Source organism: Oxyura jamaicensis, chromosome 12 (genome assembly GCF_011077185.1).
Source record: "Oxyura jamaicensis isolate SHBP4307 breed ruddy duck chromosome 12, BPBGC_Ojam_1.0, whole genome shotgun sequence".
In the NCBI taxonomy this organism is placed as follows: domain Eukaryota; kingdom Metazoa; phylum Chordata; class Aves; order Anseriformes; family Anatidae; genus Oxyura; species Oxyura jamaicensis.
In genome coordinates this window covers 3,578,645-3,606,632 of record NC_048904.1, presented here as the reverse complement: position 1 = coordinate 3,606,632, position 27,988 = coordinate 3,578,645, and the positions used below count along the sequence as shown (strand labels likewise).

Sequence of the window (27,988 nt, the reverse complement as noted above, 5' to 3'; positions counted from 1 at the left end):
ATGTTAACTTTCCAAAACTTGACTACTTGAAGTACATACTATTTTAGCCACTCAATGGTAAAATATCACTCTAAGTAACAATACTCGACTGGCATGGGGTGTTTCTCAGAAATATATTCTGACTGGTAAGTCAGTATGCAATTTGAAACACTTATACCAATTGCTGAGGTATACACTCAACCGTCTTTTGAAGATCAAGAAGTTTTAAAACACCTCAGAATGGGTACTCAAAAAAATTAAGGCACTCAGTGTCACTAGGACGGTCTAGTTGCAGTTTACAATCAATTTTCATAATGCTTTTCCCAAAACTCAAGTGCCTAAAATGCCACTAGTGATAATGCAAAGTTTTGTTATATTGAATACAATTGCTCAAGGAAAGAGCTTCACAACTGAGAGTGTATTCCATTAGAGTAAAATGAATGTAATTAAAAAAAACTGTGAGCACTGTATTATAGAGCTCAGACAATGACTCCCCCATCAACTAGAGCATATATATGGCCACATTCTGCTCTCTGTAACTGTTCAAAATACCCAATGAAATCAGCTCATGGTATATCGAAAAAAGGAGGGTAAAGGATGTGACCCACATGGTGGTTTCAGAAACAGTGCACTAAAACCAGTGAAACTCCAGCTAACCTGGCTGCATGAAGTAATACACCTTCTCTCCACCAACTTAGCAAGTATCTTGCAAACATCATCCATGTCCATTTCCTTGTCCAAAGAAGCTTGTCACTTTCCTCAGAAGGCTGATGGAGGACTGATGCCAACCAGCAGCCCACATGACTAAGTTGCTCTTTACACACCCACTAAGACGGTTGTGCTGCTTGACACGTTAGCTGTCTCTGGAAGACGTGCTAAGAAGGAAGGTGACCACACTTAGTGATGCAATAAGGAAGCGAACAAAAAATCCTCTTTAATCATGAACTATGACCCTATAACCTTTAATCCAGTCTATATTCACTTTGTATTGTAAAGACATTCATATCCTATCCAAGTCGTGTAGCATTACATAACACATATTTCATTTTATTATCAATTCGTTCCAATATAACTTCCACTAGTGGTGAAATAGTGAATGGTATTTCGTATGTATGATTCATAAGACAGTTTTCCCATTTTTAGTGTCATTTAAACATTTACCACAATGTTTCAGTGGAATACTGTTTTTACTTTTGTTGTTGTTGTTAATTTACTTGTTTTTATTTTCAGTTTCACTCCCAGTTACAAAGCAAATTCTGAGTGGTCAAACAGGTAGCAGTACAAGCAAACACTAGGGTTGCTACGTCTGAGGAAGGTCTTGAAATTCACTGCCATACTACAAGTTGCACGAAGAGTTAAACTATTACTGAACTTGAAAAGCCTTTTAGAGACAAGTGCTAAGCAACACTAGAGCTTAGCAGAAAAGTCAAGATAACAGTATCCATGATTATAAAAAAACTACTGATCACTTTGGATTCTACTGATTATTGATTTTAATAAGCTTTGCTAATCCTTGGAATGTCACTGCACAAAACTGTTTCTAAGGTATAACTCTACTACAAAGTGCAGAGGAAAAATCCATCCATTCCAGTACTCTTACAGACAAAATTGACTTCTTAGCAGTCAGAAGGGCAGAACAGCCTAGCTGCATACAAACAGGAAAGCTGGAACAAGATTTCAGGAATGGATAACAAAGGGTTGATTTGTTTCAATCAGCCTCGAAAAATAGCTGGAAAAAGCAGTTACAGTTGTTTACTAACAGCAGCTTAATTTAACTCTAAGATCTTAGTAAGAACAGATGCGTATTAGTAAGGAGATCTTCACAGAACATAGTATCTTTTCAGAACACTTATCAACTTCTAGTACTTTTATAATTTTATCCATAGCTAGCTTGTAACACTGTTGTGTTTAACTATCAGCAGGTGCCCAATGTATGCTTAAGGTGCATACTGAAAGCAGTAGCTTAAATCTAGTGGGCAGCACAGGATGGAAATCAGAACATCTCATCACGGTGGTCAGGTACTTCACCTCACCTGTTCTCCCTCTGTCAGGTATCATTTCAGCACGAAGCACTTCTGCTTGTACTGTGCTCCTGGGACTAGGACTGTAATCACTGAAGTGAGACAGAAATTTTGTGTATCTGTCCAATTCTTTAAAACAATAAGAGACTAATCATATTATACTCTTTTGTAGAGGGTCAGCCTGATATTTACATAGAAATCTGTTGAGGGTTGAAGGGATTTTATTAATTTGTTTTAATTTAGTATCAAATGGTGATTTTAAGCATTTTATGGACTGCTGAAGAACTGTAGAAAAATCTTTATGCAATGATGGCTCTCTTAATATGCAGTCACCAAATCTTTTAAATTGTTGAGTAATACATTTGACCTTGAAAATTAGTGTCACAAGCCTGTCTGTGTTTAATTCCCCCAAACCTGTACTTTGCACGTTATCAGAGAGGAGGCTGAGTCACAGAGATGAAGTAGATCTCATTGAAAATAGGGAGAAAAAAGTCTATTTCCTGCTAGACTTTCTCTGTCTCAATTACTGAAGCTTATCGAGGTGTTTAACAGCCATTCCTCCCACTCTCCACCTGGCATATAATCAGGCTGATATTCTACAGTTTTTTCTTGCTCTAAAATAAACTAAACTATTACTGCTGCACTTAATCTAATATGCATCTTCATAGAAAATTAGCCTTTTTACATGATCCTCAACATACAAAACTTTCAACATCCTCCATCCATTTATTATTGAAAAGGATATCTCAGACTTTTATTTTGGTTCAGGTAAATAATTGGCTGATGTTTTTTCCTTACTAATATTTCAACTGTTTTATTATTATTATTATTATTATTTTAATTTTTATTTCCCCTCCCTTGCAAAACCACATTCCCCTCCTCCCCTGCCACCTCCCCTTTGCTTATTTCTTGAATTTCACAGGTACTCATAGAACACCACGCCTTTTCTGGCAATAGCCTTATACCTCTCTCCAGGTGCTATCACGTACTACCTGCTTTATGCAGCATTGTTACTTAGAGATTACTACATTTTGTATTTCATTTCTGCTTTAAAAAGCACACAACTGAGAAGGAAAAGAAGTACCTAAAGAGGTCAAATTCAGTGGCTGGACTGAAAATATATGTTGTGCAGGATGGCTGATGGGACAAGCAACAATTGCATTATATTGAGAACATCATGGAACAGTTGTGGTGAGTAGCTATGGTCAACTCAAATTTCACTCAACTATTTTACTGCCAGAAAGGCAGCAAATGGATACCTACAGAAACAGTTAATTAGATCTTGTGTCTTTAAGCCAATGATAGGTCATGCAATTATTACACTCTTCTAAGAAGAAACATGGGGAAAAATGAAAGCTAGAATACAGGTATTGTTTGTGTGCAGATTTGGGGGTTTTGCTGCTTGAAGGGTCTTACTGACCTAAAAGGTATCTGCAGAGTCCCTTTGCTGTCCCTACTTGAATCCTGTATTCTATTGCTATGTGTTCATTAAACATTATGTGTTTAATGTTTATGTTTAACATTATTAAACATAAACATTAAACATTATGAACATTATGTGTTCATTCTATTGCTATGTGTTCAGGGCCCATAATAAAGATAAAGAAACATCATCTAGAAACAAACATTTTATTAAGCCTTAAGACATCCCACTCCTACAAGCATTGATATGATAGATTATACCACATTTATACATTATTATCTGTAACTGTTTAGTCACATTACTAAATATTAAAACTGCATGTAAAACAAATTGCATTTTCTACTGAAAACATATGGACAAAGACAACTAATTAAAAAGGACTGTCACACTGACAATTTCAAAGCTCACTGTGTATGTGTTCATTACATCTCAGAATGTAAAATTTTCAAAGCAATTTATCAATGTAATAGATTTAACATAAATACCTAGGCTAGATAGTTACATGACACTCAACTAAAGGAAACCAATGCAAGTTTAATATAGTACAACAATATTATAAAGCAGAACATATTGTAAGATCTTGCACAATGTGACTAAAACCAATACATTATCCTAATGAGAAAGCCAAGGGAAGAAAAAAAAAGTCAAGATAATTACTTACCTAACTATTCTTTGTAATCATTTCTGTGTATCGGGAATCATACAGCTTTTCTGCATCACACTTGTCTTTGCACAGTCAGATCCATTATTTACTGAATTTCAGGGCATTTCAAGATGTCTTTAGATTGCAAGATATCTTTCAAGATATCTTTTTACATTTGTATGACAATTTATATAGCTACTGAAAACCAAGGCAATAACTTTTGCAAATGAGCAACAGTGTAAAATTCTAGGGCATCACTGATAATGTGTATTCCATTCCAGTATGAAAAGAGCCAGTTATTCCCAAAACAGTCTCTGAGGCCAAGAGTTGCATTGTACTCACTCAACTCCTAGAGCCAGCTGAGCCAAACCCAAAGTTTGCAAGTCCTGTGTATAAGATATGTGGCTTCAGACTTCTGCGGCCTACCAAGCTCAGCTGTTTAACACAGGCTGGGGAGGGATGGGGTGGAGGAAACAAAACAAAACAAAACAAAACAAACAACAACAACAAAAAAAACAAGCAAACAAACAAACAACAACAACAAAAAACTACAAAATATACTTATTTGCTTCCCTTCATAATCTTAATTCTTCTCTTTATGGCTCAGGGGCAAGACAACTGGCAAAAAGATCTGCCAAGAAGAATTAAAAATTTCAATAAGATTGACAATGGTGCAGGTTTTACAGGAAGTAAGGGAGAAAGATGAACCTAGCACAGGGTAGACCTACTCTACAAGTTAACATGCATGTCACTCCAATTTATTAGTTCTGACTCATGCTGAATTCAACAGACCGATCTGTTTCCGTACACATCTGCTAGAAATGCAAAGATATAAGTTAATTTCTAAATCAGTTGCTCCTGTACTGATGGCATACTGGAGATAAAGGTCTTGTTTCTACGTGAGAAACCATTTCCGTGAATGGTCATAGGACAGAGATTTCTAGTGACAGAGAGATAAACGCCAAATTTTATCATCCATCTGATCTCAAAACAATCCTCATGCAGAAAGAGGGTTTTTTAAAAAAGTATCTCAGATTTTATCTACAGTGATCCTTTAATCTTAAATGCTAATGCTAGTGAGAGTCTAGTAGACTACTGCTAGGCTCTAAATAGTGAGAGCACTACTACTCTAAACAATACTCTTGCTTATTAACTGCAACCATACCACATGAATTTATTTAAGAGCTTATGTTATCTGTCTAACTAGTGCTGAGATAGTACCTTTTATCCCTGGATTCCCTACTGCTTGCAGCCCCATGCATAGTTTATTTCAAGAATTCAGATGAACAATCTGGCAAAAGACACTGATTCTATTTTATTTGCTTTTTTATTTTATTTTTATTTTATTATTATTATTATTTTTTGAGTAGAAATGATTTCTTCCCTTCAGAATTTAAACACTATCCCCCTAATTAGCCTAATTTTAGACCATCACAGAAGTCTGGAACTTTGCCTTGGAATAACTCAAGTGCATAATGAATAACAGAATTACTTCTCTGAGCAGTCCCCAAAGAGATGATTATACCACTGCCCTAAGACTCATGCTGCAATATTGCTGACAGGTTTCTGTACGGAACATGTGATGTTCATTTTCATCATCATAACCCTGAAGCCTGTATAAAGGAGAAATATGCTGTACATTTTCTATAGATGCATCCAGTCCAAGCAGGTTGAAATGTGATCCAAATTACAGTTCTGTAAAATCTCATGCCACTGGACTTGTTTGCAATGGACTTGGTTTCAGTTTGCAATACCTGGTCAGAATTACTCCTTCCATAGCTTACAAGCATATCGACCACACTACTGGGAGTCATAGGCAAGGAATAAGACACAGGCATCTTACTATGGTCGTAACTCTAGCAGATCACAATTTTGTCCAGTTCAGTTGCTGTATATTAAGAACATGCTACTAACTTCTGTACAGCCTTTCACTCAGGTCAATACCATACTGATTTTTACTTCTGCTGTAAGAAAAAAGCATTTCAGAGCATTTTTGATCACTTCCTACAAAGTTCTGTTTTTCTGATAAGACACCAACTATTCCGCAATTCACCCGTTTCTGGGGATAGTCTGATAGTCCTGTGGCCAAGGAATGCATTTTTAAATCAGCAAGTGAAGGTTCTGTTTAGTATGTTTGCTGTTTTTTTATCTATTTATTTATTTTAAGAAATAAAATGCAGTAAAATGTCATTAGACAAAAAGTCCTGACAACCCCCATACCAATCCGTAGAGTGCCAACATTTTGGACTTTATCATCATTGGTCAATAGCCACACTTCCTGTGCATCAAGGCATCTGCTTAACTGAAATGGTCTATTGCACGTGGGACTCTTTCAGATTCAAGTACTGAAATTTCATAATTTCAGTAAAATTTTACAGCACTGCTTCCAGTTCTACAATTTGACTCAGGACAGCTACATTTAGAGAGGTAGCATAAAAAGATAGCCTTGAAATAAATGTGAAAATATTAAATGAATACATTTTAAGGTATCTGATGATTACACTAAATTCTCTACATTATCTGAATCTTCCAATTGCACAATGAGTATTGTAACAATTAGTCAGTGAAGGTTCTCTGGCAGATAAAGAAGCGAAGACTAAGAAAGCCAGAACAAGCACATGGATTTCTCACCAATACAGATGTCACCCCCCAAAAATGACAGCTGGCTTGCTCCTTTGCTAATACAAAAGCGTATTTAGTGTGCATTTTTGATTGACAACTATAAACCATATTTTGCAGTTTCCAAAATATGATATGTCTTAATTAAGCCATACCGTAAATAAGACAATTCAGGAATGTCATGTTATCCATTTCTGTACTTATCCAATATAACATGCCATCTGTATGTTGAATAAAGGAACTTTTAAGTAGAACCAATAACGAAACTTTGAAATCTGTTTCCATTTTATGTTTCCAATGTTTTGCTTTGAAATAAACTATTTTCTTAGACAAATGAAGGCAACATGACTGAAATGCAATTTACACATACCTGATGCTTCTTGAACTTTCTCCTTCAGACCTGTAAAGTAACACACAAATAGTTAGGACATGATTACTGTTAGCATTTATAAGCCTAGGTAGTCTAGAAAGTGATAGACCTTCCTATGCATTCTCTTCCCTTATATCTCCTCTAGTTTTTCCAAGGCTACTTGTACTTTCCCTGATAACTAGACATTTTAAAAAAAGAAAGCAGTTCTATATAGATACAGAATAAATCTATTAGGAGTTAAGAAACAACAGCTGAAGCCAATAACTGGAATATGAATATATATGCTATCACCCCCTGAGACCTCAATAAAGAACTTCTGCAAACACAGAGTAATCCAGATTTATCTATCAGATTTGGAACAGTGAAAAGCACCAGCCTCTGATATTCCAGAAGCCAATTAGCACTTTTTTTTTTTTTTTTTTTTTTTTTTTAAGCCTTTCTTCACTCTACTTTCAGTTGGCCAGTAAGTTTAGGAATCTAATCCCCAAACTTATCAAGCACTACCCAAAAAGTGCTATGGTTTGTGAGTACAACTAATGTGCACTATTTTAAAACCACCACACTTGTCTGTTTTTTCTTATAGCTGTTTAAAAATAAGGGTTAAAAACCTTGAGGTTACAGAAGCTCTTAAAGGCCATATTTTTCTCAAGGTGAGGTAATTTTATCAGTCCAACTGAAGCAAAACCTTTTCAGCCCCTCCTCCCTGCTCCTCACCCCCAAGCATTTTTTTAATAAGGAAATTGAATTTTATGTTATTCATAATAGCAAATTTTCTTCCTCTGAAGATGAATCGAAATGTAATGACTCCCAGCATATAATGAACACACAAAATCCAAATTTAAATGTACAATCATTTGTCCATATCTGTTCCTTCCTCACTCCAAAACAATTCAGCCTCATTGCTACAGAAACCCTAACTGCATCAATAGGCTCAGTACGATAAGGCTGAGAAGCAGGAATCACACAATGGGATTCCAGAGCAAAATAAAGCCTCAAAATACCCTTTCCATTTCAAAATCTTCAGAGGGACCCAAATAAAATGAGGATCAATATTAATTTTCAAAATTCATTAAACATGTCTTTTGATCCAGGTTTGCCAGAAATGCATCCGGAACAGTGCCTGTAAAAGATCAGCTATCATATCTCAACTTCATGTGCTTTAGTACAGCATGGTATAAGACATGAGAGTTCTTCAATAATCAGTGAGAGAAATGATAAAATGAACCAGTTCTGATTATTGAAAATATATTTGTCTCAGCATCCTCATCCAGCTCCTGATCAAAGACCAATATTAAGTTAATTAGTGATCACTTATGTGTGCTGGGGAGCTCATTAAATCCATATTAAAGGCTACCCTCAAATCATTGAGATTATCGGTTGATCTGGCACTGCAAAAATACCATCAAGTCTGCCACTTCGTGTTCCCTCAACTTGCCCCAGTGTATTTTTGGCACTGCCCACTTCTGCGTGCCAGAAAACATCTCCAGCATCAGACGGAGCAGAGATGCACCAGCATAAAGCAGCAGCAGGAGCGCAGCTATGCTGTGCATCAGCCAGCATCTGTGCTGCAGCCCTAGCAGCCAGGCAAGCCAACACCTCAGTCGGAGCCAAGCCGGGTACCCAACGCAGCATACAATTCCTCAGGCTATTCAGGCTGGGGGGATCCATACTTGCTGTTTGCCTCATTCGAAGTACCTTTCAATCTGTTTTAAAAACAGAATTTAAAAAAAAAAAAAAAATCCTTTCGTATTTTTAGGATGGCTGTTACGGTCTCACATGATAAAAACATCTGGGTTTTAGTTAATTAAAAACCTTGTAGTTATACTGAAGAAAATTACATCAAGTAAACTGTTTGCAAACTGTAGCACTTCAGTAACAAGCTAGGACCAACACTGCCTCCCTGAAAATCAAAGACAAGTATTTCTTCAGCACCATACACAGTGCTAAATACTTCCCATCTTCCACAGTTTGAAAACAAGAACAAAATAAACTGATCTCTTATTAGAATTACTTCATCTGCAATGACTAGTGTTATGCTAGTGCTGGTAGGAAAAGGTTATGGCAAGTAAAAGTTTCATAAGACTAATTCCAGGAAATAAGCAGTACTAAAAACTAATTTTCAAGATCTATTGTAGAAGTAAGTGCCAAAAATAGATGCCTCCCCTTCATTACTTGTTATAATATTATCTTAATTTTCTTCAAGATTAAAGAAATCTGGATAATTTTAAAAGCACAGTCTGAGATGAAAGGGGGAAATGAAAACAACAAAAAAACTGTCTCTTGCCCCAGAAGATACTCTGGGGGTGGTAGTGGGGCTGTAGTTCAGTGGACTGAGTGCATGTGACCAGCTATGCCTACAAGCACGAATATCAGTCCGTGATACTGACAGCCATCATGAAAGACTTCAGAACAGAAGAGCATTCAGTATCGTGGAAAACTGCTGCTCAGAGCAGAATGAACCACCTGCTCCCTGAACAGAAAGCCACAGCAAGTAGCTGCCTGACACGCTCTATCGCTAATATCCAGGAGATGTAAGAAATCAAGATTTGTTCTTGAGCTTAGTTGTTTTCCAAAGAAACTTTTCTGAAATTGTTACCATTGCCTTTTTACTTGTGGCCTTTCACATTATCACTTAGGCCATTATCACTGCCTTTCACTTAAGGATAAAAATGAGCTTTCATTTAACACTTATCTCTTGCCATCACAAAAATCCACTGCAGTATTTTGTAAACCCAGTGCAGTATCTACCCATACAAGGAACACTCTTGACCTTTTTGAGAGCTCTGAGAATTTGGGTGTTACCAGGATTCATTACCACGCAGCATTACCTGTTATTGCAAGATTTATTTTAATAGAGGCTAGAACCTCTCTCTGGTTGAGTTGTTAGGTTTAGAGATGCATTTGTACGCTGGTAGACTAAAGGTAACTTCAAAGTAGCTTTTTTCTATGTCCTTGAAAGTTACATGAACACAAGGAGAAGAAGAGAAATGAACTCACCTATGTATCCCCATGAGTAATGAGAAAATTAATGAATAGAATGTTTAACTGACACCTTCCCACACTCAGTTTCCAGCAAATTACATCTTGCAGAACATGCATCTTACAATTGTAAAAGACTCTGTATGTGACTGCTTGTACTATCAAGTTTTCAAATACAGCTGATACAACAGGATTTAACGCCTTAATTTTCTCTTTCTCCTCTTGACTACAATTACAATCTTCTGAGCCATCTAAACAGAGAAAATCCTTTGGAGTGCTCACGGGATTCCAGGGCCACTAGAAGCAGCAGACAACCATCCCAGACGACCTTTTCATCATCTCACTATTCCTCGCACTAAAACTCAAGAAGAATTTTGATGAAAGTATTTTAGTCAAAGAGAAGCCACAAGGAAAAGGCTGGGCAGCTACAAAGTTTTTGTGTTAGCTCAGTTTTGTCCAGCTGCACAAAGGCTAGAATCAATTGCTCTCACAAGAGAATCTCTCCAGCTCAGGAGAGCTAAACATTGGGGTCGACGGACTATCATACCTTCTTTGTTTTTAGGTTTACCGACAGGTGAAAAAGCTGCTAAATTTCATAATTGCTAAGTTTGCATATTTGAGGTTAAGATTTACTCAAATAAATTCCAAGGAGTCACTCAGATCACCAATTTTATCAATGGAACCTGTGATTGGTTTGCAGGGCTGAATGAACATACTGCTGAGAAACTACTTGTAGTTTGATATATAGCATTAGATTTTCCTTCAGCATGTTATAAAATCCAGGGGTTTGGTTCAGTATTTAATGTTTCTGCTTACACTAAGCATGTGCTACACTCTGGATTATTTTCTCCTTTGGACCCAGAGAAAAACAAGGATATTGTCACTGCTGAAACCAGGAGAATGTGATAACATTTCTGGCAGTCTACTGAACTATTTCTTTTAAGGCAGACCTTACAGGAAGAAAAGATATCCATCTTCTGTGCTACAGTACTTTATTTTAAAGAGAACATAATCTATTTACATATGAGTTATATCAATGATGTAATAAATGTCATGCCACTTTCTCCCAAAATAATTCTTTGCTCATCCCTGGCTGGTTTCCAATATTTCATCACCTTTTGGACCAGAACTAAATATTAACCTGCATGCACACTATGTAGAAGTACAACTTTGTCTCCTTCCTGATCCAGGGAACAATGTTCCCAGTACAAAGTACAGGAAAAGGCATCCTCTTTAAGACTGTTACAGTCAACAGAAGCAGAAATGACTCTGCTAATAACAGTATTTACTGTAATTCCATTTCAAGTAGCGGCCAGAAGGAACAGATACTATCATAGAAAACCATAAACCATCGACAAAGAAAAAGCAAACAAGAAAACAGCACTCAAGATTTACAAGAGACAGCAAACAAAAGTGATTATGAAATCCTGAATAATTTTTGTGTAAGTTTAAATTGTGTGCCATCAGCCTGTCAGTCCACTTCATTGAAAACTGAAAATTTCAAAAGACATCTCACTTCATGTAACAAAAATGATTTCTCCTTTGTTTTGCATGCCCAAGAGACACTCACCGTCTTCACTCATCTTCCTGCACCAAGCAGGAAGATGACAAAGACAGGACTTGTACATGGTTCCACAGCCCTACAACCACCAATGCGATAACAAGCTCAGTCCTATCTCCTGACCCGTCTAGAGATGCCATTCCCATCAGAACACAAAAAACAGGGTAGAGCTTAAGATTTGTAATAGCCTCTAAAACTCCCGGGTTAAATAATCATACACTATCTGAAATTCATCTTGCAAGGCTCAAGAACCAATTTTATTTCTTACGAATTTCAGGAGACCAACTTCAAATAGGAATATACAGTAACCACATATTGAAGGGCATTTTAATTTCATTTTTTACAAAAGGAAAACATTGAACCAAACCTTTACAGAGCAATACTAGATCAATATATTTGATTAAGCCTTGCTTTGGCCATAGAATTTGTCTCAAGGAATAAAACTACACCCATTACAGATCGCCTTTAGTAGTAACTTATGTCTTTCTGCTTATGCAACATGGATAAGATTACTCACAAGGAAGGAGACCTGAGGGAAACTTCATTAATGGCTATATAAACAATACTATTTATATCATGAGAAGGCTTCAGCATAGTTTGCATAGATATATGTTTTAAGCAACAATTCAAAACGGGGAGGATCAAGTCTTAAAACAGAGTGGCCTTGCTTGCTGCACAGAGTCATCAGATACTTAAAACCTCCCTGAGCCTCCCAAACAAGCACGTTTGCTGTTTTTCCCTTTGCTAAGTAGGTCTACATCAGCATCAGTGCATTGCCAGCAGCGTGCAAAACAGTATGTCCAATAACACAAACACGTTTTAAAGAAAAACATTTTTTTTTTTTTCTTAAAAAAAAAAAAGAAAAACAAGAGCTAGCTTGCAGGACATGGTTAGAAAAAAAATCTACTGTACTAAAGATTCTTAAAACAACTGGTAAAATTTTAAGTACGGTGAGACCCATCCAGCAAGTGGTATTTTAGCAAGTTAAGTTTGAGGATGAGAAAAGTATTGATTTCACCACTAACTATAACCCTTTCATCAGGACTCTGTTACTATGTATAATTGAATGAAAGAATAAGCAGCCACTGCAAAGACATGCTTTTGGGCCCTCCCATCACAAAAGTACGAGAAAATCAGTTAGAGGAGTATGATTAGTGCATTGCGTTTAAATCCTGAGATAAAGAACTACCTCACACAGTAGGAAAACTACTTTCATGGATTATTTGGTAACAGTACTGTCCTAGTAGTAGTTTTGTTCTTTTCTAAACAATATGAGAGAGTCTACTGGCCACCTCAAATGCAGTGCTTTCATTCAGTTCAGCATTCTACTGCACAGGATCTCTAAAAACTTCCTATGCAACTGAAAATTTATTTCAGAGGGCTAAATCTAACCAGTCACATATGATGCACCCAGGCCAAAGTATATACTGCAGAATTATCACAGAATCATAAAATGGGTTGGGTTGGAAGGGATCTAGTTCCAACCCCCTGCCATGGGCAGGGATGCCACACACTAGATCAGGCTGCCCAAGGCCCCATCCAGCCTGGCCTTGAGTACCTGCAGGGATGGGGCATCCTCAGCTTCTCTGGGCAACTTGTTCCAGTGCCTCACCACCCTCTGAGTGAAGGATTTCCTCCTAACAGCTAATTTAAATCTACCCTCTTTTAGTTAAGAACTGTTCCTTCTTGTCCTGTAACTATCTGCCCATGTAAACATTTGCTCTTCATCTTTTTACAAGTACCCTTTAGGTACTGAAAGGCTGCAATGAGGTCTCCCAGAGCCTTCTCTTCTCCAGGCTGAAGATCTCCATCTCTTTCTTTGTAGAAGAGGTGCTCTAGCCCTGTGATTGTCTTTGTGGCCCTCCTCTGGACCTGCTCTAACAGATGAACATCCTTGTTGTGCTGGAAGCCCCAGCCCTGGATCCAGGATTCCAGGTGGGGCCTCACAAAGGCAGAGCAGAGGGGGACAATCACCTCCCTCCACCTGCTGCCCACTCCTCCGGTGATGCAGCCCCAGATGCAGTTGCCCTTCTGGGCTGCAGGTCCGCACGGCTCACGTCAAGCCTTCCACCCATAAGAACCTCCAGGTCCTTCTCTGCAGGGATGCTCTCAGTGAGTTCTTCTCCCAGCCTGGCCTCATGTCTGGGATTGCCCTGACCCAGACACAGCACCTTGCACTTGGACTTGTTGAACCTCATCAGGTTCATGAGGGCCCACCTCTCAAACTTGTCCAGGTCTGTCTAGATGGCATCCCTTCTTTCTGCTGTACTGACCGCACCACTCGGCTTGGTGTCATCTGCAGACTTGCTGTGGTTGTGCACTCAATCCCACTGCCTATGTCACTGCTAAACATATTAAACAGCACTAATGTTATCTTTATTATCAGACTGCTTCTAACACTTTGAGCTAGATGCATCACCTTGAGGTACTCCCCTTAAACTGTGGAGTCACAAGCATTCCCTGTGCACGTTACGATTAGGAACAGATGAAATGCTGCTGGTAACAAGTAATTGTTGGGAAGATCTCTGAAGTCAGAGTAAAGGTAAACTCAAAGATGTCAAAAAATATATATATATAAACTTTGAGCTTTGCAAACTTAATGCCTATCATAAGATCGTTTTTCCTTCGCTATTCAGAGATGTGCTTATTAAATCAAGTCGTTGGCATACTGAAAACAGGACAAGCATACAAAAGCTTTTCCTTGAAAATACAAGAGATTATGAAGTCCCGTATCACTGCTGTGATGGTTTTGTATTTAAATGGTAAAGCGTGTTCCAATACCAGCACCAGAACAAGTACTTATCTAATAGAATAGAAAGATGTGAAGTTTGATTTTAGCCAACATGAAACATTCGATCCAGGGATACTCAGCAAACTTGAGGACCAGCATATAACAAACAGCATTCAGACCTGGCACCACGTCTTTCCCTTCTGTCATTACTTCACTTTCCAGATAATGACTAAACATGTTGCCAGAGGAATCTCTTAACGCAAAAAGACAGTAGTTCTTACAGCATCTCTGCATTCATCTCTTCTGCTCTAAAGCCTGCAGGAATTGAACAGAAGAGATGGATAGCAGCAATTAGCAACATCCAAAAGCTGGCCCTAAAAATGGAACTGCAGTACCATCATGAGCAGCAATGGTACGAAACCACTGAACACATTAGCAGGACTCCAGTGGCTTCTGCTGAAGTCTTCACACCACTTTCTCAGACTGGTCTTGTGATCAGAAAGTCAGCACGTTGCTGTCACCGGCTATTACAATAACTCCTTGAAGCATGTAGAGAGCTTAAAAGTAGGGGAGGTGGAAACTTGGCCTCTTGCAAAGAGAATCATGTCCATTGGGGAGTTCAGATAGGGAGCTACATAATGATCCAGCAATTCTTGTACAGTCCAACATCCTCAAGCCCACAAAACCAAACTAGTTATGCCAAAGCAGCAGCCAAAGTCACCAGTTCAAAGCTGACACAAACCTGTACCGATTAGAATCAGCATTTATCTATCTGGTACCCTGTGAGAAAGGGAGGTGTTTTAGGTGCACATCCTGTTCACAAGGGGCTCTCAGCTCCCAGACAACTCACACTCTCTGGAAGTTCTAGGGAGGTTGTATACTAAGCAGCCTGGATCACCACTGACTAACAAAGAAACTATCACCTGCATCAGAATGGATGGGGGTCTGTAATTAAGAGGCTCCCACATTTCAGACTGCCAGCTCAATTTGAAAGATAACATGGGGTCAGAATTTGAGATTCTTAGCTTTTTTCAGTTATTGGAGGGTTGAAAGCTCTAACGCCTCACCTCAAGCATTTTAGATTGTCTCTACAATTACTGTCCGAAATCCTTCAGACTAATACTGCCCATTAACAAGCACATCTGAGAAATCCTTTTAAGTGAAAATAAAATGGATGATGGAGTAAAACTGCACTGTAGTAACATGCAATTTATTCACATAGTAGGTAGGTTTGAAATCTGTCTCCCTCCACTTTTTGATAGCGAGATCCCGTAGCTTACAAAACAGGAAACGCTCCATGGTACGCTGCACTAGCACCAGCAGCTGCTCAGATCCACATCAAGTTCTTCCACTTAAGTTAAAAATTGTGTGTGCTTGTGGATTTCAAATGCAGTAAGTTAAACAACAGCATCATAAAAACAAAACGAAACAAAAACAGAAGGATATATCACAGCTAGGTTCTATAAAAGTCTTAAGAAAACCTTTGTCTGAAAGCCAGAGGATGCTCTGATGTAAAGATAAAACTGTTTTCTAGAGTCATGCTTAACCCTGAAGGACATAAAAATGTTTCATTGAATATAATCAAAAATAAAAATGAATGTCCTTTTCACACATTCTGCAACTCTATATAAGCACTATAATTATCAGAGTAGTCATTTTTCTATTCTTGCTCTTGACCAGACCTCAATATATGGTAGAAATAATTTTCTAAAATGCTCTTTACAATTTTCAGTATTAGAAATCCATATTTTGTATTGCATGATGTGTATCACAGTAAGTAAACAGTTTCTAGTAAGGATCATTTCCCTTCCTTGCCTCAGATACAAATCTTAATCTCTTCTGTGCTAGCAGTGGTAAGTGGTTAACACAGAACTGTACCTCTAATTACTAAAGATCAGTTTTACCAGAGTACCTAGAGCTAGGTAGCTGGTTCCTCTAGAGAAAAATGAGACAGCAGTAAAATGTCACATCCCCATGTAACTTGATAGAACTGTATCTCAGAATTTTATAGAAGCACCTTCAGTACTGTCTATATTTTACTAATGACATTTTTACTGTATTGTACAGCTTTGTTTGCTTTGGATCTAGCAAGCAAGCAGCTCTTTTCAAATACCGTGCATCAGCTCACCCTGCGTTATTACAGTGCTCCTAACGTGTCAGAGCAGACACACCATCACTAAGCCAAACCCATCACGAGAAGCATAGGCTTTAAGAAATTCCCCATGAGTTATAACGGTACCAGTTTCATGCTAAGGCCTCATGATTCTTGGTCACTTAAGACACTGGATAAAGTTTTTCTATGATTATACTCCATGTTTTTAAAGACTGGTTTGGTGCTACGTGAGTATTGAATATTTTCTGTTTCATTATTAATAATGCTTCATATGCTTCAGCTCACTGTGCCCTACGCCACTGATCATACATGCTGTGTATACCTTCAAACAAAAAAAGCACCTTGGACACGTTAAGTACGCTCTAAGTTCCACATATGCCCTAGCAATATGGAAAACATTTTGAAGTACTGTTCATTTAATATTATTTTGCCTACGAAGGAGCAAGTAAAACACTGTCATTTGGCACGTGCAAGAGCTGCCTATATAAAGCACAACAGCACTTCTACAAACATACTGTGACTGCAGAAAAGCAGGGAGAGTTTAGAAGTGATTTCCCATTACCAAAATGAAAAAGTAGTTTCAATGGAAGTCCTAAACAGTATAAACCTTAAAACTCAAGTCAGAACTATGAATTAAATTGGGCTGAAAGTATACAGTGACCCACAGGACACAGCATTGTGAAGGTAAGTTAACACAGGAGTAAACACAGGAATCACTAGCTGCAAGGTCCAATTTCTGTTATATAAGACACATTTTCAGGCACCATTTCCAAAGCAAAAACAAAGTGACAGCAGGTGTCCAATTCCCACTGTATACCACAGCAACGAAGTAGGACACTGCCACTTCCGCTGCTGGAACTGGTTCTCTATGCCCAGTGCACGTACTTGTAACAGAGTTACAGCAATTCTCCCCAGACACGGTGAAATAGGACAAATTCCACTGTGCTAGGGAGGAAGGAGATATAAAGAGAGTTCTATATTAAAAACACAACACAGGACCTTTTTAAGTGGCCATATTTGATAAGTTTACTGAATTGACTGAATTTTAGAACCCCAACTGCCAATGGACGTTCACTGAAACTACGAGCTGTTTCACAAACAACATATGTAGCTAATCACATTCCCTTCATCCTGCATTTTCTTCAATTTCTATTAAAGAAAGTAATCTATTTTTTAGGTATCTTAAACAAATTGGATTACAATATTGTCCATTTATTTTCTAGATCTGTGTGAAGTCTTCAAGCATCTGCCTGCATGCACTCATATTTGTACAGAAAACCCCTGTCCTCGAGGCCTTCCTTTCTAGTTCTTGGCATGCATCCCTCATATAGCAGTGACTGTCAAAACCTCTTTAGACATTATAAAGGGATTATACACACACAGACACTTCTAATAACAAATAAAATAAAATATCCTACAAGCAAGCCTGGACATGAACACTGAAAACAGTCACTTCCTTAGGTAGTAGATGTAATTTCTGTCGTCTAAAATTGAAGTGTTGAACCCAAGCAGTCACATCTACCAGTCTATGAGAATCAGCAAAAAAGTAATCTGCCATAGGTAACTTATATTCTTGATACATACCATAGAAGTGGAGCTACTGGCATATGGTTTCCACAGAGAGCTTCTATCTACTCCTGGACTGCCTAAAGCCACTACTGCCCAAGAAGTGTCTGTTCCTAATCCTCTCACACAGACCTGATGAGAGGTACGTAAAAAGATCGGCTTGATTTCATTGCTCAGCCATCACCATTGCATATGAACTGAGCTTAAGCCTAGCTAACATTTGGGCTGAACTTACCCTCTCTGCACTCCACTTGTTCATCTAACATACATTTTATAGTAGCTTAGATTCTCTTTTCCTCCTAGTGTCTGAAAATAGTTTGAAGAAATGGTCAGAATACAAAACCCCACATACTTTCACAAAAAGCTCCTTTCCACAGTCTGTGCTGTGTATCAAGGTTATTGACACCATCTGTCAGCTCAGTGAGAGGCAAGAGACACGTGCTTGCTCCAGCATGCAAATAAAGAGCCACACTGGGCAGATGCCACATCATAGCACCACCTGGATAGCCTGGAATAGCCTTCAATACCTGTATATTTAACAAAAATAGTTAAATAGACATAATACAACCATACAAATGCATACAGTTGCGAGTACCTCAGGGCATTTCTAGCTAACTGGAAGTTATTGTTATCCTCTGCACACAATTGTTCGTGTTACTCAGGGGAAGGGAGAGAAGATTCAATTTCTTCTTTTCAGGGTACCCATTTATACAGCTGTGGGCACACTAAAGCAGCAGTGGTCTAAACACAAAGCAACTGAGAAATATTTTTACAGTTCCGAACCAAGGCATTTGCTGTCCATCCCAGGAAGGAGAAGTTATTAAGCAGGAGGATAAATTATAAAAAGCAAGCACTCTCACACACCCCCTGAGGAGCCTGGCATATGTCACAAGAGCTCCACCATTTCTAGGCGGTTACAGTTCTCTCAGACAGCCTCATTTGGAATGCAATCCCTTTAGGTATACTGCAGAGTGGGACAGAAAAAATGATCCGTGGAATAGAAAATACAGCCAAGTGCAACACAGGGGAAAAAAAAAAAAAGAAAAGAAAAAAGCTTTGTTTACAGAAGTTTTCTATTATCCTTCCCTGCAGCAGGTACCAGTGAGGCTTTTCTGAAATGAATGCCGCTAGAAGTACACTTCACTGTGCTAAAAGGCTCTACAGTTTCCACTTGCAATACCCAAAGTCTAGCACCAATATCCATCTCCTGAGATTAAGATCAGGAATCTACAGTGAAGGAAATTTGTGTTCTAGGTAAGAATATATCCAGGCTATATCAGATACCCACATGGAAGGGAAGTAACTATTTTGTTTTGATGTGATTACTCTTAAAGTCAGTATCAGACAATAATAATAATAATAATAATAAAGAGATTATTGCTTAAAATATCTGGGTTTTATGATCTGCCAATTTTACCTGTTTTCTTTCTTCTCCTCCCCCCCATTCAGAAATTTGTAATTGCTCATAAGAAAACAATCGATGCTACAAAAATTGAAATGGTGCATCTTCTTCAATTGTTTAAAAAAATCTCATTCTTCTGACATTAATCATTTTACAAATGAACTAATTGTGTCTTTTCCCCTACAGCTGACAACTTCTCAAACCACTCACTGTTCCACCTCTGAATGGTAGACTTGTCCTATTCCCACCTCAGTGCAGGAAACAGTAACATCACAATCAAAACTCATTTAGATTTTTTTTTTTAAATCATTGAAGAATGTCAGGTTCTGCACAGTGTTATTTTTAACATATAACTGCACATCAGAAGTGCCCTACAATAAGAGCACGTCCCATAGTCAGGATTCTTGGCTTCTGTTTAGATGCCTGGAGGCTTCACTTTCAATTATAATGGCTGTACTTAGAGCTAATGGTTTTCTTGTTATTAGTCAGATTCCATCTGTCCTAAAACCAGGAGTGGTTATTGAACAACCCATGCCCAAAACAAAATGCCCTTCCTTAGACAGTCCTGAGGTTAGACATTCAAATGACTTTGGCATAGAACAGAGCAACGTGGCCTAGTTTTTATTTTCAGAAAAATGCCTTACTACGTTTCCTTTATCATTTTTAAATCAGTCCCCCAAAATGCAAGCTTCACTTCAAAGGAGTTTTAATGACTTATCCATTCAGCTTTTAGAAGCATTACTTCAAATATCTTATTTTATGGACGTGTTACTCAAACAGCTCCTCCAGAAATCCTCGTACTCTCAGCTTCACCTGATTTTTCCCCCTCAGTTTGCTGTTGGGTATTTTCCATTCTCTTGCCATCAGTACACTATTGTTTCTTCATACCTAAGCACTCTCCAGCTACATATACTGACCTACACACAAGCTATGAGTCTTCAGAGTTTCGGTTCCCCCTCCCCAACACACACGCTTTTGCAACATTAAAAAAGGAAATCACGTCATGTTCACAGAAAAATATTTTCAGTCTTGATTTTTGGTAGCATGCTACCTTAAGTGAAAGCTGGTCATATAAGTAACTGTCTGCTTGTAGGAAGTGAGCATTCACAGTTCTATATTCTTGTGGTTAAATTCTTACTGCTAAAATCCACACTTTTTGTAACCTTTCACCACCCTCGCGGCCCCCCCCCCCCCCAAAAAAAAAAAAAAAAAAGCCCTTTAAAGAACAGAGGGCTATTAGGATTAATTAAGCCTTATGTTCTCAAGCTGATGCACATGGGTATTCGTCCATCTACTTCATTGCATCTGTAAGAATTCAGACGAGAGAACGTAAGCCACAGCTCCCACCAGCACTGCTACTTGCATGCCTGTTTGTTCCTTTGGCACGGTAAGCAGATGGCAGGATGGAGAGGTTAATGCCCAGTCATCTGTTAGCTTGTGGAATCACTTTCCATCTTTTCTATCTATTCCTTACATATAGAGTGGTATGGAAGCCCAGATTTTACAGCAAGAATATTTTTACTGCCAACTCACTTTGTCTCAGCATTTCCACTTCAGAGCAGCATTCATTCTGGACCACTGCATCTACAGGATGGTAAAACCAAAGTACTGTACTACTGAAGATATCACAGCAAATGTCATTTGCCCTCCTCACTATCTTTTTCCATGTCCTTTTGCCCTTGCTTGATTCACTGAAGTGATATAAAGGTTCTTACTGCTCTCCTACTGCCAGGAAGTCCAGGTGAGCTCTGGACCATGATTTAGCTTCTAGAAATTTACTGATACAACAGAGCCAGGATGTATCAGCATTCTCACATGCTCAAAATCATTTCTCTTGACTGGAGGATGTGGACACACACACAAGGCTTCTGCCCTGTATTTCCTGCCCTAAATATTGCCTTAACATTCCCTTTGTGATACTTTTTAGTCTCACCCCCCCCCCATTACCCCCCAAGAGAACATCAGTACCAAAAAGATTGTAAAGGAAACAAAATGGGCCTGGAGTGGAAAACACCAGTAGGTATACAACCAACCTCACAGTGTAGTAGCATGTTTTAGCCAAGTTCAAAGGCAGTGCTTTTTTTGGTTTTGTGCCTTCTGTTCAACATATGATAATGCAGCTTTACTTGGCTGTTGTCAAAGAAGCTGATTAACAGATGAATTTATTTTTACCAGTACTTGAGCTGCTATCAGAATTTAAATAATGCCCAATGAGAGACACTGGCACAAGGTAATAACATTATAATATTTGTCTAGCACTCAATATATGAATTGCTTAACCAGTCTTTGCTCTCTAGAGGGTTACACTGAAAACGTGTACGAAGTTGAGTATCTTCAGATATGTAAACCAACACAAGTTTATGTGCCAATAAGTGCACGACCAGGGAAGGAACATCCTTCCAGATGATCATTCATCAACCGTCCATTCTTGTAGTATGCTGACATTAAAAAAGAAATAACATTCTACGCATGAAAATAGCTAAGCTCAAGGATCAAACGTTGATGATACTCCAGAGACTTCTTTACATACGTATTGAAATTTAAGATTCCCTTCCTTATGCAACAAATCAACTGTCCCCATTGGAACAGTCACTTTCGTTTATGAAATTATTTTGACGGATCGCTGCTACCTGGCACAATGAGTTCCCAAACTAATCGCGCCTTGTAGAATGCAGCTCCTCTGGATAATGATGCCAAGTTCCTAGTCCGGTCTCCGTTTATGATTATTGCAGACCTGGTTTTCAATCACTGCTGAACAGAGGCCAAGGATAGCAGAGACATTATAGGGTAAGTACATTTTGTTTGACAACACATCTGTACATAGTCAAGCTGTACAAATGTTCCCGCTCCACAAATTGTTGTTCAGAGAGACCATTGCAATGCCAGAACAACTCAAGTATCACACAATTAAAATATTTTCAGTAGAATTCCTTGTTCAGATTGTCACCATCTTTTCAGGTTTTAGCAAAGATTAGGCATCCATGCATTTGTAGGGCAGCAATTTTGTTTTGTCTCCAGAAGGAGAGAAGCAGGGAGATGGCAGGAGTCAGAACATTTTGAGGTATTGCAAGCCTGCCATGCTCGTTATATAAATACAGGAGTTAGGTCACTCATGGTATAATTCCTACATAACTACAGCAACATTAACTTTAATTTTACTAGCATAAGAGATTATAGCAAAGACATGGCAATTCCCATGGCAACCATCAGCACAAAATGTACCAGTTTCACTAAAAAGGCCTGGTCCTTCCTTGGGCAACTGAAGCCTTTCCTGCTGCATCTTCATTGTTGCAATTATTTGAGCTATAAAAAGAACGTTAGGAAAGGTACGCCTATTAGGGGTGGAAGGGCATTAAGGTACAGTCCTAATCAACTATTTTACCTGAAAAGTAGATACGTTTCTCTAAAAGAATTACAAATATCCAAATACAATCAAACTTAACATAAATCTCATAATATTGAGAGGACATCTGCTCCTTCTTACTTGAACACAAAAATACCTCCATAACACGGCTCACAGTTCCATTACTCAGCAGATCACCAAACGTTTGGTAAGCATGAGATCCAAAAGCATTGCCCGGCTCTGTTGTAAGAGGCTTTGACAAATGATATAACACAGAAAACATCAGATAGTGTAGGTGTGGTCACAATCAAACAATTTAAAACAAACTACATCTTACTGAATGTAACTATAAATTGAGAAAGTTACACAAATTACAACAAACAATTTGAGAAGTTGCACAAACACTACTGTTAACAGTTGGAGAAGATTACACAAATACCAAAGCACTAGAATACTTTCATCCTTCTCAGAAGATGACAGTGATTTGAAAAGCCAAGAGAAATAATACAAGCAAACAAGTAACATGCTGTCTCTTGTTCATCACCTGTGGAAGGCTACAGAAGCAGCAGCTGGGGCACTGAAAACAAGTAGTACCAATAACAACAATTACAAACATTAAAAAAAGTGCACAGTATTTATATAATTGGTCATTCAGCATCTGGGATAAACCTTCCAAGGAAGACTTTTTTTGCTTGTTTGTTTGCTTATTGCTATTTTTCTTTGAACCTTTGAATTAGAATTCCTTTGAATACTAAGGTTCAATCGCATTGATGGAAAAAAAAGTATAATAAGGTCTGCACCATTCTCCATGTTAACTTTACCAGCCTAGCATATGCAGGTACTGAATTCAGCCACTGCCAGCAGTGGCAGCAGAAACAAGTGAGCATTTCTTAGAATTGGGATTTTTAAATGGACTGACAGAACCTTGGCAAAGTGGTTACTGCATGATTTTTTTCACCTGCTTCCATACTTCTTACAAGTATTTACATCATACTGAAAGGAAAGGATGTGGCAAATCTTGTAAGCAGATGAAAAAACACAAGTTATGCTTTTTGGCACCTCCACAGAACGTGAAGGTAATAGTTTGAGTCTGTGTATTTTCTATACTCTTCATGAAAGATGGTCTTGGGATAACATACACCTACAGTAGCATTAAGTTCGATGATTTCATTTCTGACATTTAAACTTCCTTCCTATTAGGAACAAACAAAAAAGTACCTATCCTTTAATAAGTTAATTCATGGAGTTCTGTGCAGCGGTTAAGAATATACGAAAAGATGACTGCATGGAACTGCTTTCAGATCTTGTGAATAAGATAATTCATAGGCATATAATTCAAAGAAATTAGCACATACCACTAGTGACAAGGCATAATTTCATTAGTCAGCCATGTCAAGGTTTGTACAGGTCATTAGATTGATGTTTGCTGATCATTTCTTCTTTCAATTAGATGCGCATAAATGAATCTCAACATATACCAATGTCTTGAAGTTCTAACATTTATAATAGTTCTTAATTGCTTTCACCCTAAAGAGAATGCAGTAAGAGGATTGCATTCATCATAATTTGTCTTGTAGTCATGATACTATAGAATTAATTTTTAAAAAGAGACAAGATATTTTATTAAGTATTGATCACAAATTCACAGTATTTAAAGATTCATTTTTGTCTTCATGACAGCAGTAATATAAACAAATGAATACCTAGCTAGTGGATTCCAAGCCTCTTACCACACTTTCTTGTATTAGTCTTCCATATACTGTTCAGCTGTCATAAAAAAAAAAAAAAAGACATTGGAAAAGAAAGCCTCAAAAAGAAGAGACAGAAGACTGCAGATTTCACTGCAACTACAAGTCTAAAACTAACCTAGGGCTGCAAGTAGCATGTATGGGAAAGATTAAGACATTTTTGCCTTCCTGATCTCCAACTTCTAAATAAAAAGTCACAAATTCCATTTTTATTCCAAAACATTTGAGTGAGCTTAAATGTACTTTCTCTGTGGAGCTCAATGTCAGGAGAATGTCGAGACAGATCCAGTACAAGCACTGCCTAGCTCTGGTTGTCAGTTTGCAACGACAACTCCATTGGCTATATATGTTGTATATGTTATATAGCCATTAGCAGCTAAAGTGCTCCTAAGAGATATCAAAGCCATGACTGAGTTATCTCCAGAAACACCTCAAAGAACAAAGTCAATAGTGCATTTCTGCAGAAAAATGGCAAAACCATTCGTTCTATCTCATACATCTTCTGGTTTGCCCTGCAAGTATTTACTCTAAGCTTTGTGTGTTCTGGATGTCTCAAGAAGTTCCAGAAGTATTCTCTGACTAGTGTTAGAAGTTTTCAAACATTTACTTCAACTGGTTTTATAAGACCAATTTAATAAATGTAAATGCATAGTATCAGAAGGACCCATAGAAATCTGCATCCTAAGATAGTTTCTCTATGCCATGATATCATGGCTCCAAAGAATGCTACCTCAACATTTACCACAAAATCATTAAGTTAAACATGGAAGTCATCATTTATAGCTCTGGAAAAAAAGAAAACAAACAAACAAACAAAACAAAACAAAAACACCACACATTCAGTCTGAAGACTTTTGTACCCAAACAAGTCGTCAGTAGCCTGGGATAAAATTTTGCTCATCCTGTGCCCCCCAAAGAGCTGTACAAAAAGCAAGACGTTCCTAATTTGACAAATAAACCATGTATTTTGTTTTTAACATTGTGACATTAATCCATGGATGAGTTTTAATATTAGATAGATCCCAATTAACAGTTGCTACAGATTCATTGAAAATAAGCTGAGCCTTTAAGTCCACAAGTACTGGCATCACTTTCATATCACCTCATTACAGAAGTGTTCTAGATAGCAGCAACAACCCCTAGCACACATCTGCTCAGAAATATATTCACTTGCTACCAGCATTATACTGCCTGATTGTAGCACTGATTGATGCAAAGGTAGCACAAGGCCTGGAAAATGTGGAAAAGGAAGCTTGTACACCCAGCTTTCTTCTTCAAAAAGAGGACAGAAGGAAACTGCAATATTCTTCAGTTCTTCTGGCTCACAATTATTTATTCATGCATCAGTCCTTATTTCCACAGTCCACACATGTTTATGATTGCTATGATAAAAGTCTAAACAAATCTGTAAATGATGGGGGACAATGCCTTTTCCCCCACCAAAAAAAAAAAAAAAAAAAAAAAAAAAGAGTTTTGAGAACAGTTCCATGATGCAGATGTTCTACTGCCACAACTTCTCTACGGAGAGGTAGATGTAACTAAGAATTGAGGCACTAACCTTTTCAACTGTGAAGTGTTATTAACCAGGACCGGACCAGAATGTATACTAAACGTAAAAGCATTTTCAGCCTACACATATGCACAGTAAAGCCACATTGGAATAGTTTCTAAAGCTGTAGCTTGATTTTAAAATGTGAATGTCTCTCATGCAGAAACCTTACTTTAACTATTTTTCCCTGCAATCAACTACTTCAGTTCATTCAATCATGCAAACCATTCACCTACCCACAAAATAACCAATCGCTTTCATGTTGCTTGACTCTACAATATTTACGGTGCTTTTTTTTTCATTTTTGTATATAGGTTATTTATTTGCAGACCATAGTAAATCTGCTTTTTAATGTATCATGCTATAGCAGTAACTAAATTTCATAAATAATGCTGAAGCACTACCTCTCGCTTTTTCCATTCACTAGTGCAAAAGTTTATCCTCATGCAATACCTTATAACTTATAAGGCAGATGAACTACATGTGTAAGAGCAATGTAGGTCCAAAAAATGTGCTCATTCTCATTATCCCATGCTACAAAAATAGCATCCTCAAAACACTGCAGTAAATAGTATTCTGAAGATTAATTTCCTCTCCTTTCTCATTGGGTTTACTTTTTCCTCCACTCACAGGAATCCCAAATATGTGATCTACTGTGCAATTTTAAAACACATTTGGAAGCTGGCCAGTTTAATCTCATATTCTTTAAATGCTAGTTTGGGACTAATCTTCTCACTGTTGACAAAACATCATGGCATAATTTCATCATATGTATTTTGGCTCCAGTACGTGTTAGAATGGCAGCAGACTAGGGCAGCAAACCAAGGCAAAATTTTACAAACTGTTCACTAGGAATCTGATACAAAGGGTTGAGAAACACTGCAAAAGATTTTCTGCTCAACTTATGCCTCAAGTCAATTGTCAAAACCATAACATGAAAAGTGTCTCATTCATAAACTCTTATGCAAGTTTTCTGTGTGTTCTGTCAATAACTGTGTTCTCAAAACAGTTCACAGGAAAGAGAACCTTACCTTTTTTATGTACAATGCACTGAAGTATGTTGCACGCCATCATGATCTGTGTATGAGACATCTTATGCGAGAGACTACGTACTGCTCCTCTCAGCCAGAAATGCCATCTTGATCAGATTGACATTTTGCGCCAGGGGAGTTTTAGGTTGGATCTTAGGAAGAACTTCTTTACCGAAAGGGTTGTTAGACACTGGAACGGGCTGCCCAGGGAAGTGGTGGAGTCACCGTCCCTGGAGGTCTTTAAAAGACGTTTAGATGTAGAGCTTAGGGATATGGTTTAGTGGGGACTGTTAGTGTTAGGTCAGAGGTTGGACTTGATGATCTTGAGGTCTCTTCCAACCTAGAAAATTCTGTGATTCTTTTTTGATGGGAAGAGTTATTTACTCAAGTGAGCTATCTCAGTAAAATAGCAAGGCAGTAAAATAATTTGATATGCTTTGATCAAGTATTATTCTAGAAAGCAAAATAAATCCAGCTGAAATAAAATATAAGGAATTTCTGAGTAAAACGACTACCAGTACTGTCAGCACAGAGTTATTGAAAGCCTTTTAGTTCAGGAGAAAAAGTAAACCTATTCCTCTGGGCTCACTTATGGCTAAAGTCACCACCTTAAAAAAAAAAAAAAAAAAAAAAAAAATCAATATATTTGTACCCATATTACCATTAGTTTCCTCAGGAAAGCTTGTTTTATGGAGAATATCTCAGTTCATTAACTTTTTTTTTTTTTTTTTTTTTTTTTTTGATAGCTTCAGACAAGTTTCATAGTATTTCAATATTCTTTAGGATAACTACACCAAAAGAAAATACTATTATTTGCATTCAACCATCATTCTTGTATATGAGCCAACACCACACCTGAAAACACAAGCATTCAATCTTGAAAATTTTCAAGCTCAGAGAAGACCAGAGC

The 27,988-nt window shown here is 37.8% G+C and overlaps 1 protein-coding gene across 10 annotated transcripts in view; it reads right to left on the bottom strand.

The window, feature by feature from the left end:
* IQSEC1 (IQ motif and Sec7 domain ArfGEF 1) overlaps positions 1–27,988 on the bottom strand; it is a 336,457-nt gene that overhangs the window by 263,634 nt on the left and 44,835 nt on the right. For 8 of the 10 annotated variants that reach the window (XM_035337514.1, XM_035337515.1, XM_035337506.1 and 5 more), the window contains exon 2: positions 7,056–7,085. The exons of the other annotated variants lie outside the window; for them this stretch is intronic. In XM_035337514.1, coding sequence (XP_035193405.1) covers positions 7,056–7,085 — 30 coding nt within the window. The remainder of the gene's footprint in view (positions 1–7,055; positions 7,086–27,988) is intronic. 10 annotated transcript variants of the gene reach the window in all.